We start from the raw sequence: 14511 nt of genomic DNA on the forward strand, positions 1-14511 counted from the left end.
TTATCAATGACTTGTCTGAAAAACAAGGCATTTTATCAGTTTTAAAAATAACAAAAATTTAGGAGGAATTTAGGAGAGGACAGAATCAGAATCAAGCTTCAACATCTATAAAAACCCACCTGAATCAACATTCAAAATGCTTTAACAGGCTAAAATAATAGGCTGAAAATGGGATAATGAAATTCGACAGGTAGAAATGTAAATGAAAGGTTAAAAAATCAATTTCATAAAAGAATGATAACCAAAAACTAGGTATGATAGTAACATGGAGCAGATATCTGATTAAGATTAAAGTTACCTAGGTATGTTTGATTTATAATTAACTGACCCCTGAAATCAGATGGAAGCAAATCTCTGAAAAGTCAAGAAGAAAGATTATGTCTGGGACCTGTGTGACTAAGATGAGAAAGAAAGAGAATGACCGGAAGCTGAATTTCTAAATAAGACCTCATAGACAAGAGCTGAATATAGGAATCAGAAAATGACAACAAATATTAAAAGGTAAAGAGCCTTAGAACAGTGCATAGTTAGCCAAAAGCATGAGCAACAATTGCAGTAAACTTGAGAATTTCTGCTTTATAGCAATGATTTGCAGACTGTGCTAGGTTTGTATTGCTGCTGTTGTCAATTCCAAAGTACAAATTGGTCTCCATGCTAAAGAAGGTGAAAGATCTGGAAGTATGCCCATCCAAATCTTCAGAGATCATAAAATCATACATAGAGATCTGAAAGGGTCTGTAGACATCATCTAGTCTGGCCTCTTTATTTTATAGACAGGGCTAGCGAGATTAAGCAACTTGCCTATCATAAGATATTTATGGTCTATGAATAGTGTTCTTTTCATTGTACTAGGGAAAAAAAAAGTAGAGATGTTGCAGGGACAAACAGATGAAGGAAACTCCAAAGAGGAAGAGAGGAAACTTAACCTGTGCCTTTATTTAGAAAAATATGATGCAGAAGAAAAAAGGGTGGGAAGAAGACCCATTGAACTGCTGGATTTGTATAGAAGACTTATGGTTCTTTTTATAGAGCAGGGGCACTTAATGATTGTTGTTATCAACTCCTCTGGGAATGTGGCCTATGGATTTTTTTTTCTCATAAAAAATGCACTTTATATTTTAAATACATAAAGATAAGATACAAAGAATTACAAAAGAAACAAATTATATTTTGAATTCTAGCATATAGTCTGGGTCAGAGAAAGGACACATGAGTTAGGGGGAGAAATACCCAATTAGAAATTGTTATGGTCATAAAAAGAGGACAACTTCTCAGAGAGAAGGGAGAAGAGCCAACACTACCTTTAGCAGTAATTGATGGTACTTTTGGATGCTTAGGAACATTTCAAGAAGGGCTCAGTTCTTTTATAGCAACACAAAACATTCAGATGAATCCTAGATGGGGAGGTATTGCTTTGGATGAAAAGGTGCTAGCACATTTCCTTTTGGAATTGTGCAGTATGCTATTCTGCAAAGATGCTGGGAGTTTCTAGCCCTGTGCCTCTCTCAAACAAGCACAACTATTGAATAAAGATTCTCAACTTTGTTGTTTCTTGAGATTCCTAGTTTCTGCCCATCTTCATTCCTATTTTTTTTTTTATGCCAAGAGATATCTTTATCCTGCCCTGCCCCCACAAGATCCTATTATCTCCCCATAGCTGATATCATTGTTCCTTTTAAAGAGAGAAACATGAGCTACCAACTAACTAAGCCTTTTTCTGGTCCCAGATATCCAGACTGCAACTTAGCATTACAGTCAATATCAGTAAATAAGTACTTATTAAGAGCCTATTCTGTTCCAGGAACTAGGCTAAGCAATGGGGATACAGAGAAAGGTAAAAGACAGATTCTGCTCTCAAGGAGCTCTAGTGATGGAAACAACATGAAAACGACTGAGTACAAACTAGCATATAAGGAATAAATTGTAGATAATCAAGAGGGGGAAGTCTTAGCTAGGATTAAGAGGGATCAAGAAAGGAAGATGAGTCTTGAAGGAATTCAGGGAAGCAGAGATGAGACAGTATTCCAGGCAGGGGGAACAGCCTGGTGTCTGGAGATGGAGCATTTTGTGTAAGAAATAACAACGAAGTCAACATTACTGCAGTATAGCATACATGATAGGAAGCAAGATGTAAGAAATAACTACCATGGCATTTTAAAGAGCAGCGGCAAAAAGGAAGAACTATCATTCAAATTAACTCACAAAATCACATAATCTTAGTATTATATGACCCCTAGTGATCATAGATCACTAGATATGATCATCTATTCTAATCACTATCAAAAGTATGTTTAGCATCTATTTGAAGAATTCTAATGATCTCTGCTACTTCCCATGGAAATTTATTTTATTTTTGTACAGTTCTAGCAGTTACTAGGTTTTGTCTTATACTGAATCAAAATCTACCTCTGCAAATTGTATTCCTTGGTCCTGGTTCATTCTACATTTCCTTATGAGCAATTCTTCCACTAATTCTGGCTTCCACTACAACTATTCCATAGAAGGGATTGTAACAAATGAGTTTACACTGACAAAATAAAAAAGGCATTTCTTCATTTCAGTTCTAGACATTTTCTCAAAGTTTCTGACACCATGCTTTCAATTTCCAGTTTATTGTGCTTTCTGGCTATCTTGTTTGGATGTTATTTAGAACTTATTGGGAATGAGGGGGAGAGAAAGAAGAAGAGAGCAAGAAAGGAAAGAGGGAGGAGAGAGAAAATGAATGAATGCAGATAGATAGAGACCAGAGGAATCCCCAAGACTATTATTGTTACTCTTCTCTGCTTTAAGGATTCTGGTAATATTATCTACTTTCTCAGTTTTAACTGTCATTTACATACAATACAAAAATCTTCCTAACTTCCTTGAACTTTATTGCTTAGTCTAATAAAAGACTATATAGATCTGAAAGTGTCAACAGAAATACAAACTAACGATAACCAAAACAGAGCTGTTTATCTCTGGACCCACAACTCCTTCCTATCAAAGCCATGTCTTCCAAAATAAAATACTGAGAATAATTTCTGATTGATTACTATTAGTAGTGGGAAGTAATTTGTGTCCAATATATCTATATCTATATCTCTCTATATATAATATCAACTGTTGTTTTTTCTTTTTTAAGACTTAGAACTCCACACTGTATACACATAACAGAAGATGTTTGATTTGAAATCTATAACTTAAAATGCTTGCTCCTAAATAATTTTGTTAAAATATTGGAATTTCTCCAAATTCCTTTCTACTTAGTAAGAGTTAGGGCTTTTGGTTCCTGCAATACACTATATCTGGTGCCCTGAGGAAAAAGCTGATAACTTACTTTTTCAATCTCCTTTAGAACTGAGTGTTTAAGGGCAAGGTCCTCAAAAACTGCTTCAATCACCATGTCAGACTTTTCAAATCCCTGATAATCAAGCTGCCCAGTCAGGTTGCTATAAATAGAATCTCTTTCAAATGATGTTAGGGTCTTCTTCTTCACTTTTTCATCCAACCTGAGAAAATATATTGCCAGTTAGTGTACTATATAGAAACAATCCATTACAAAAAAGTCTAAGTGCTTTTTACAAAAAGAAAGTAGCATAGTTAACAAAATAGCAGGAGGCAGAAAAAGCCTTTTGTAGTTCTAGTACATTTTTTAAAAAGCACAATATTATTAAGGGAAGGGCCTACAATGGGTATTAAAAACCTAAGAATAGGGGGCAGGTAGGTGGCGCAGTGGATAGAGCACCAGCCTTGAATTCAGGAGGATCCGAGTTCAAATCTGGTCTCAGACACTTAACACTTCCTAGCTGTGTGACCCTGGGCAAGTCACTTAACCCCAGCCTTAGAGGGGAAAAAAAAGAAACCTAAGAATGAATATGATTTAGTACCTAATATACCCATTAATTCAACATTTCCATAAAATAATTTAAAAAGAGAATAGTTTTGGGTTTGAATTATATTGAGGGAACTTGGAAGTATATACTAAAGGAATGGAATGCTCCTAGAATAAAAAGGGATAGGAAAATTTTGGTGTCAGAGAAAAGCCATCCTATTTTCATATTAACAATAATAATATCTAATATGTATATATGCTTTAAGATATGCAAAGTACCTTACAGCCACTATATCATCTGATTAAAATAAACTTATGAGATAGGTGGTCTTGAGATTCATTTTACAAAGGAATAAACAGAAGCTAAGTAACTGTGCTCAGGGTCACATAATTTGTATTTGAACCAGGATTGGAATGCAGGTCTTCCTAATTCCAAATTTAGCATTATATTATGCACTCTGCTGCCTTGTTGACAGATGTCATATGACATATATAAATTTATGTGTATATATATATAATATATATAAATATATAAAAATATGTGTACACATATACTAAACTGCTTTTTCATAAAATATATTGCTAAGAGAGAAAAGCTTCCCAAGTGGGGAAAAAAATGACCAGTTCCTATAATCTTAAATCCTCCCACCCTACCTCAATAAGTAAAACCTATTCCCACGAGGTGGCAGGGATACCTATATAAATAAAACTAACCATACTGTATTGGAATAAGGATAATGGATCAGAGAGAAGAAAAACAATTTTGTCCTAAGAAAAGGAGGATGTGAAGACAACCATAAAGAACAGTTTTATAGCTATTTGTAAGAAATGCAAGAATAGGTAGAGCCTGAAAGATGTTTCCATGGCAAAGTCTTCATTCCAGAGAATTTATAAGTTTGTGGGATTTAGGTCAAAAGGGACCCTGGAAATTGTCTAGATCAATCCCACCACTTTACAGGTAGGGAAACTGAGGTCCACAGGAGGAAAGTGTTCTTTCTGTGGTAATACAGCCAGGAAGCAAGAGCACTGAGCCTAGAATGTATATTTCCTAAATCTAGGTCCAGGATTCTTTCTCCTAACCTTTCCATCTACCAATATGTGATAGAAAATATCATCTGTCATCAGATGTCAATTTATTAGTTTTTATTTTTAGTTTTCAACATTAATTTTTATAAGATTCTGAATTCTAAATTTTCTTTTTTTCCCCTCCTCAAGATGGCAAACAATCTGATACAAGCATCATAGGGGGGGGGGTTTCTGCTGTAAGAGAACATTAAATTCACTTATTTTTAAATTAAAATAATAATTCACTTAGTTAAAGGCTATGACTTCAATCACATAAATGTGAACTAATTACCCAAGAAGAGAATAGACTCTTGTGTTCTGAAATTTGCAAAATGTCTGTGCCCAATTATTTTTCACTCTAACATGAATGGGATCATTAATTTCAAAGACAAGACAGTGATGGCAGCTCTTAAATCCTAGAATAAGTGTCTACTCAGAAACTACAATTACCATTTTACCACTCTACACTTAAATATTAGTCTTGAAACTCTTAGGTCCCTGACATCCAAACCTAGTCCCACCCTAACTTACTGTATTATTTTACCTGTGAATGTGTTTTTCCACAAATATAGAAAGCTAGAAGAAGTACATAGCCTTATCTCAGTAATACTATACCATTCTCATGGGAGTCAGATTAGAACTAATGAATCCTAGAGTTTCTGGTTTGATGCTAAAGGGAAAGATAAGTGATATTTTTGAAAATGAATAACCTTAATTATATAGATATGTAGACAGTATAGATATCAATTTCTTCTATTGGCAGGCAACAAAATCACATCATCATTTCTAATATGAGAGATAATATTATTAAGAGTCAAAGAGAATCTGGGTTAATTATACAATTACAGAATTTTTTAAAATTAAATTAAGGTAAATAAGATATTGGAAAGTGAGAAATTTCTTTTTTCCTCATAAAGAAACTTCCTTTTTTCAGGCAAGACAATGCAGAGAGACTTAAGACTATCTTCTTTAGACTTACCCTTTGAAAATTTGCTGCTGTCCTCTTCCTAAACCCACTATTGAATTATCTTTGAGTATGGTCTTCAGTCCTTTATCTACAGAAACTTGGGCAATGCCAGCTCCCATAAGACCAGCTCCAAGAATGCATAATTGCCTAAGACAAGAGGATAGTGATTTGAATTTTAAATCTCAATTTTTGCTTATTTCAAACACAATTCATAAGATAAATATTTTAGTTAGTAGGCAAGCTGGGGATTAATTAAAGCAAGAACAAAAATTAAGTCACTTATTTGGTCATACAATGAAGTGTATCTCTAAATAAATGTTTAATAACTGGTAAATTCTAAAATTTTAAAATTTTGCTTAAATTGATAAATTTTGAAAAACACGAAATATAGACATAAGAACTATTATCTGAAAGAAATTCATAATATGGCCTAGGGAATAACATGATGTAATTTGGGACTCCTGTCAAATTTCCTCAGACTTTTATCAACTTTTTGCTGTTTCATTAGGTGCACCTCATATTCCAATATTCTGCTCTGTAATTTCTTAAATGAGTCTGTAGTTTAAACTGGCATTATACTTGGATGTCATTTCTTTTTGCTTGACTAGTAGATCAAATGTTTACTAGCTGAGACAGTTTCTGAGATTAACTGGCTTCCTTGTGGTAACTTTATATCAAACCTCAACATGAAATAATAAAATTAATGGCAAAGATTTTTCTTTATTAATTTTTGGCATCAAAATATGTTTGAATAAGTCAGGTCAGAGCTCCAATGTGTCTTTTTAATTTTGTTCTTTGTCCCTGGTCATTGTGTCCTTTCTTCTAGAGGATGGACTGATTAAAAAAAAATATATATATATATATGAATCAGAAATCAGTTCCACAGTGGATATCTTCAACATAAAGAAGATCCAACTCACTTCCAATTGATCAATGGTGGACAGAAATAACTACACCCAGAGAAGGAACACTGGGAAGTGAATGTAAATTGTTAGCACTACTGTCTATCTACCCAAGTTACTTATACCTTCGGAAGCTAATACTTAATGTGCAACAAGAAGATGGTATTTACACACATATATTGTATCTAGGTTATATTGTAACACATGTATAATGTATGGGATTGACTGTCATCGGGGGGAGGAAGTAGAGGGAGGGAGAAGATAATTTGGAAAAATGAATACAAGGGATAATATTATAAAAAAAATTTAAAAAAAGAAATAAATTCCACATATGTTAAAGTATAGTCAATTTTATATTCTATAATGTAGTTTTGTGTTTATCACATCTTTTGCAGTTTTAAATTTCTGGGGGAAAAAGTATCTGTATAGTTGGAAGGATACCACAGAAATACTGGTCTCTTTCATTTCCTAATTATGAACTATATTTTTACTATCTTTTCCTAAAGCTCATTTTGGGGGAAGGTACCTGAGTTATTTACTAGTTCATCCTCTGTAGCATAAGTTAGCATATAAACTGCAATTATCTTCACAATGCTTTTGCATACCACAAGAATTTCACAAAATTATGTTTCTTGTTGTCTTTGAATCCATAATAAAATTAGCCATCAATTCCTTTATTTATTTCCTCAAATTCTCTTTTAATTTAGCTTTAAGTTCTTTGTATGTCTTTTGGTTTCAGCAGCCCACATCAGAGGACAACAGAGATACCTGTACCTTGCTGACCCAGGCCTGACTTCCACGTAGAAATATATTCATGTGAATAGGTCATCTACTCCAATAACTCATTTTACATATGAGGATTAAAGCAAGAAGAGGTTAGCTAAGTCACTTGCTCAAGGGAACTATTCAGGAGGCTACCTCTCACCATCCTCCAAAATTTTACTCTTCCCAACCCCTCCCTGCTTCCCAGGTAAAGAACGACCAAATCCTGTTCAAATCTTTTTTTTGTACCCCTTGGAAATTGTTTCTCTCATATATCATCCACTACTATCCCTTTGGCTTTTCCCATTTTTCTCTCTAAATTAATCAGCAGTCATTCAAGAGAAAACTGTCTCCTGAAATGTCTCTTAGACATTTGTCTCATGCTCATATCCCCAACCTAACTTTATCCATGTTCAGTCTAATAGTGCCCACCACTTATACTGTGCCCTCTAGAGTTACTATTCCATAGTGAACAAACTCCCCTTCATTCCAGACTTCTTTCTTCCATATTTTAACCATATCTTAGACCTCAGAGAGATCCAGCTGGCCTCAGGTAACATTTTACCTCCTATTTCCTACCATATTAGATGTACCTTCTCTAACTACCTTGACTACCTATTACACTATTTTGGAGGGGAGGGAACTGGAATACTGTTGTTACTTTCAGACTCTTCCTTTACTTGCTTCACTTAGTAAGCATGCATTTCCTCTTGTGAAATATACACAGCTAAAATCCTCTACTCACTGTTACTGTAGCTGTAGAATATTTTAATTTTTTAATTTTTATAGCTATAGAATGTTAACCCTCAAGTTACTTTTCCTCCTTTCTATGAAGTTCAACATCTGGGTCATCATCTTCCTTTCCTTTTCTCACATACCAGGAGATTAATATTTATTTAAATGATCTCAAACTCCCTGACCTCCCACTTTCTCAAACTACTTTTAAGTACCAAATTCCACATTAGCAACACACAAGAAAGTTCACACATTCGAACTTGCTATTACACAAAACATTTCAATTCTCTAATTAGAAACTGGCATTCCCCAAACTCTTTGATCACAACCTCTCCAGCAGTTAGCCATTTCAACTCTATTCTTATTCTATCCTCTGCTCTTGAATCCCTTGACTGCTGCTTTTCTATAGCTAAAGCATAACTAAAGTGAATTACTGCCACCATTTACCTGCACTCTTACTCACAAGTAGTCAATAAAAGCTGGAAGAAATCTCAAAACTGTGCTGACTGAAGACATTACAAATTTATATTAATTATTCAACCTCCCCTTGAGTTGAGGACAATGCTTCTATAAATTGAAAAAATGAGGCCATCCAATTTGAGCTCCTTCTTTCATTTTCATCTGAAAAAACCTTGACATTCTCATTTTTTTGCTTTCTTTTAATCTCTGACAAAAAAGTGGCCATCGTCTTTCCCAAGGGAAACCCCTTTATATAAACACTAGATACCTTTCTATCTTCTCCAGCAGATTGTATCACAATCATTTCTGCTCAAATTTTCATGTGTGTGTATTGTACAAACGTGTAATTGTATGTATATATTATACATACACATATAAGTATTTATTAATGTTATAATTATGCAGTATATATTTTATATATACTTCTCTTCCCCAGTGAAATATAAATTCATTGAAAACAGATATTCATTCTTTGTATTTGTATTTCCAATGCCTGGCATATAGTAAATTCTGATTGAGAATAACAGTACTGATAAGGTTCCTTCTTTCTGGTGATATATCTCTGGGTAACAATGTTATGGACGGCATATGTTTTCTTTTTTTCATGGGCTTTTAAAATGCCCCAAATTGAAGGAATAGACTGGGAAAACATTTTTATAGTTAAAGGTTCTGATAAAGGCCTAATTTCCAAAATGTATAGAGGACTGACTCTAATTTATAAGAAATCAAGCCATTCTCCAATTGATAAACGATCAAAGCATATGAACAGACAATTTTCAGAGGATGAAATTAAAACTATTTCTACTCATATGAAAAGGTGTTCCAAATCATTGTTGATCATAGAAATGCAAATTAAGACAACTCTGAGATACCACTACACAAGTGTCAGATTGATTAAGATGACAGGAAAAGATAATGATGGATATTGGAAGGGATAAGGGAACTGGGACATTGATCTGGAATTATGCTCAAAAGATTATCAAACTGTGCATACCCTTTGATCCAGCAGTGTTACTACTGGGCTTATATCCTAAAGAGGGATATAAAGGAGGGAAAGGGACCCATATGTGCCAAAATGTTTGTGGCAGCGCTTTTTGTAGTGGCAAGGAACTGGAAACTGAGTGAATGTTCATCAGTTGGAGAATGATTGAATAAACTGTGGTATATGAATGTTATGGAATACTATTGTTCTGTAAGAAATGACCAGCAGAATGAATACAGAGAGGTCTGGAGAGATTTACATGAACTTGCTAAGTGAAATGAGCAGAACCAGGAGATCATTATACACTTCAAACAACAATACATGATGATCAATTCTGATGAAAGTGGCTATCTTCGGCAATGAGAGGATCCAAATCAGTTCCAATTGACCAGTAATAAACAGAAGTAGCTACACCCAGAGAGAGAACTATGGGAAATGAGTGTGGACCATAACATATTGTATTTAACATATTCTTTAACATGCTTATATATGGGACTGCCTGCCATCTAGGAGAGGGGTGGAGGGAAGGAGGAGAAAAGTTGGAACAGAAGTTTTTGCAAGGATCATTTTTGAAAAATTACCCATGCATATGTTTTGTCAATAAAAAGGTATAATTAAAAAAATAAAATAAAATGTTCCAAATTTAGCATTTGATAGTTAATAAAAATATCTATGACATTTTTCACTTTTTCATTCCCAAGGCAAATCCAGTGCAGGCTCTCATCGTTTCAAACTTAAATTATTGTAAGAGAATCCTAACTGGTATCGCTCTCCAATTCAATCTATTTGTAGTTGTCAGATTAATCTTATTAATACAATGTTTTATTATGTGCTTCCCCAGCTCAACAAATAATGGGTTCACAACTGTCAATTATGTTAAACACAACATTCTCTACTTAAAACTTTTTTACTGATACCATTTCCAAATATATCTGTTCTCCTACTCTTACCCACAGAATCATTACTTACATTAAGTGAGAAGAAAAATGGGCATTTCACTAAAATTAACCTATATATCAACTGAGTATAACAGAATATGCCATTTTCCACATCAGTTGTTCACTACCTTTGCAAAGACAGGTGGAAGACTCCATTTTTTAAATCTCTCTTTTTTTGGAACCAAATTTGGTCATTATCAGTTTCTTTCTGTTCTTTCCATTTAACTGCTATAGTCATTGTGTATATTTTTTTCTGATTCTACTTATTGAATTCTGTATCAGTTTATATAAACCACTTATGATTCTTTATAGTCTTAATATTTGTCAATTCTTATGGCAGTTATATTCCACTATATTTGGGTACCAGAATTTATTTAACCATTCCTCAATGTCTGACTTAGGCAAAACACAAGCTTCAATATATCCAGCTATATTATATCCTGAACATATTATTACATTCTGTGTGTGTGTGTGTGTGTATGTATATATATATATATATACATACACATACATTATATATATACATATATAATGTATGTGTGTATATATTTATTTATATACATGTAAGTATATGTATATAGAGATTATAAAGTACAAAACTAGAGAATATTATGAAATGCATATATGTAATATGTCATATATTACCCTAAATGCATATCCTTACCATTCTTTCTTATCCTCGAAATACAGTTTAACGCTAACAGCCATTAAAAACTGTAGAGGCAATTACTAAGATCATTTCTCAGGTAATGAGAAACTTGTTTGCATTTGGTTCTCAAGCAGAATACAAATTTTAAACATTTTAGCAGGAATAGGTAGCTGTCAGGTTTAAAAAGCAATAAGCCATGCTTCTGATTTTCTAAAAATGCTTTCTCTGGAAATTCAGACCCAGGGACTACGTGATTTAGATTAGGACTTAGAGATATATCACTTAATCTAACCCCTCCTTTTACATAGGAGGAAAGTAAAGCTAAAGGGAGGTTGTTACTTGTTCAAAGTTACACAGTTAAATTAAGCACAAATAATTTCTCTACTATACTATTTTGTCTTTTCCAAACTCAAAGATAAACTGAAAAGGAACTAAATGGTCACAGAACAGGTTAGAGAAAATGTCCTATGAATGACAAGTGTATGAAGTAGGAATATGAATACAAATCTCTTTACATGGTGCAAGATTTTTTTTTGGTTCTGTAATTACTAATCATTGACACTGAATATAATGGAAAAATTGAATTTTTGCATGCATCAAAGCTGTATATCCTATTTTGAAGCAGGTCCTGTTTGCTAGGATTTTTTAAATCTTAAAGACAGTTTGAAAATTTCACAACATATGTATTTTTCACAAACATTAGTTTGATTTCTTCCAAGTGAAACTGTTAATAAATAACCTCTGTGGAAGTAACAAGATATGAAAAACAAAAAACAAGAAAGGATAGAGATTTTAAAGCCAATACTTTTAGTAGGAATAGAGGAAAAAGACAAAGAAAGTGTTAAAAACAAACAAACAAACAAAATAAACAAGAATTCATGAGAGTTGTTGCTCCCTAACCAATTATGTGTTTCTTCCGGTTTAGCATCTGACTCACCTAACAGTCCTCTGTGGAGTTCCAAACTTATTCTTCTTGCAAAGAACCTGACCATGGTAGAGACCAATTAAAGCTTTAGATTCTTTAGTCATCGCAAGTTCACCAAATTTCTAAAAAGTGAAGGAAACCAAATAAAGGAATACATTTAAGATATAGATTCTTTTGATCAGAAGAGATTTGTTTTTTGATTTGACCACAATGAATTACATACCATTAGTTCTTAACCTTTTGAATATGAAGACGTTTTAAAAAAATGTCAACAATGTCATAGGCTTCTATGATAACAGCTGTACTCTTAGTATTATTCATTAATAAACTACAAATCCATAACAAAGCATTACTGAATTCATAGGAACTTTGTGTTGGCTTCTTTTTCTCTATCAAGAGGTAGGATGAATTAGTGGATAGAAAGTTGAACTCAGCTATTATGTCCAGAGTTTTAAGTCCAAGAACTTTTCAGTTCCTCTAAGTGCCAACTAAGAAAATCTATAACGTTCAGAATATTTTCCCATCTATATTTATCTATATTTGTAGAGAGTTTCCCAAGGAAATCACATGTTCAAGTAACTCAAAATTTCAATGCTTAATGCACATATATGGTTAGAGCACTCTGTGGCTCCCAAGGTTTTTTTTAATCAAAGAAGTTGGGAACTACTATTTATACAATGAATAATTCTTGAAGCAGTTTTCCTCTTGCTTTTCTTCTAACTGCTATGCTTTTTGCTCCTTGTATTGTAAATAAATTTTTATTGCTACTATAAAGCAATGTTGACTTCCTACCTTCCAATATTCCAAATATTTAAATATATATGCCACCTACTATGTAGAAGAAGGGTGTGCAAGGACATGTATGTAACAGTTGAAGAAAAGCAAACAATCTAGTGAGCTCATTTATAGTGTGTTTCTTGGGCTTTATACTGAATTAGAATAATTAAAACATGGAATTTCCTAATACAAAGGAAGAAGGATAGTTCTACATATTTGCTTTTACCTGGGATTCAGAGAGGTAGCCAGCTTCTCCCCCATGTTCAATTCCAGTCCTCACCACCTGAAAGACATAATAGTAGCACATATTCAGTATTACAATTTTAAAAGGTTGCAAAAATTAAAAAAAAAATTAAAGTGTAATAAAAGTAAATGAAAGTGTGAAGTCCCTGAAGCTAACCTACTTATATTATAGCCCATGTGTTAAGATGGCTTCTGCTCACACTGGGAACTCTTTAAAAAACGGCTTAATTAAGGAAGAAATGCACAGTGTTTTAACTGCTAATGACTTTCCATTTCTTACCTTTCTTCTTACACCTAAAAACTGAAAGAACAGTAGACTTAGAAGCAGTGCCCAGTTCAACTTGAATTTTCAGTTCTTATTCAACAATAGCATGTAACCATTCTGAGGACATTAGAATGTTATGTTATTTCCTATATTGTTAATTAACCTTTTAAAAGTTCATGTCTTTTCCTATCAGGGAAATAGGAAACATGATTACATGTGTAAAACCTGTATCAAATTGCTTACCATCTTGGGAAAGAAGAAAATATGGAACCCCAAATTTTATAAAATGAATTTATAAAAAAGTTTGAATTTTCTATCTTAAAACTTCTTTATATCTACTATAATACCTAACAAAAAAAGCCTTAACAATTTTTTTCAACTGATTAGCTGAATTCTATAAAGTGGTGAACCAATTTTATTTCCCTCTATACCAACTAAAGAGTTTAACTAGATGCCATATTTATATAGTATTCTTTTTCTTTTTTAAGATTAATAGTATTTTATTTTTCCTATTATATATAATGATAGTTTTCAATATTCATTTTTGTAAGATTTTGAGTTTCAAATTTTTTTCTTCCTTCTTCCTTTATCTCCTAGTCCCAAAGACAGCAAGTAATCTGATATAGGCTAAACTTGTACAATATTTTTAAACATGTTTTCATATTTGTCACTTTGTGAAAAAAATCAGAAAGAGAAAAACTTTAAGAAAGAAAAAACAAAAACAAAAAAAGAGAAAATAGTATGCTTCTATTTGCATTCAGTCTACACAGTTTTTTCTTTGAATGTGAATGGCATTTTCCAACCCAACTCCATTATAATTGTCCTGGATTACTGTATTCCTGAGAACTAAATCTATCATAGTTGATGATCACAGAACCTAGTTATTACTATATGCAAATCTCCTGGTTCAGCTCACTTCATTCTGCATCAATTTATGTAAATTTCTAGGCTTTTCTAAAATCATCTTGCTCATCATTTCTTACAGAATAAAATATTCTGCATTCTGGTCAGACCACACTTGGAGTACA

The 14511-nt window shown here is 33.1% G+C and overlaps 1 protein-coding gene across 2 annotated transcripts in view; it reads right to left on the reverse strand.

The window, feature by feature from the left end:
* The window catches only part of HADHA (hydroxyacyl-CoA dehydrogenase trifunctional multienzyme complex subunit alpha), a 59758-nt gene that overhangs the window by 13478 nt on the left and 31769 nt on the right, over window positions 1-14511 (reverse strand). For both annotated transcript variants that reach the window (XM_074300102.1, XM_074300103.1), the window contains 4 exons: window positions 13202-13258; window positions 12211-12320; window positions 5859-5993; window positions 3320-3491 (listed from right to left, as the gene is read on the reverse strand). In XM_074300102.1, coding sequence (XP_074156203.1) covers window positions 3320-3491; window positions 5859-5993; window positions 12211-12320; window positions 13202-13258 — 474 coding nt within the window. The remainder of the gene's footprint in view (window positions 1-3319; window positions 3492-5858; window positions 5994-12210; window positions 12321-13201; window positions 13259-14511) is intronic.

Source organism: Sminthopsis crassicaudata, chromosome 3 (assembly GCF_048593235.1).
Source record: "Sminthopsis crassicaudata isolate SCR6 chromosome 3, ASM4859323v1, whole genome shotgun sequence".
NCBI lineage: Eukaryota > Metazoa > Chordata > Mammalia > Dasyuromorphia > Dasyuridae > Sminthopsis > Sminthopsis crassicaudata.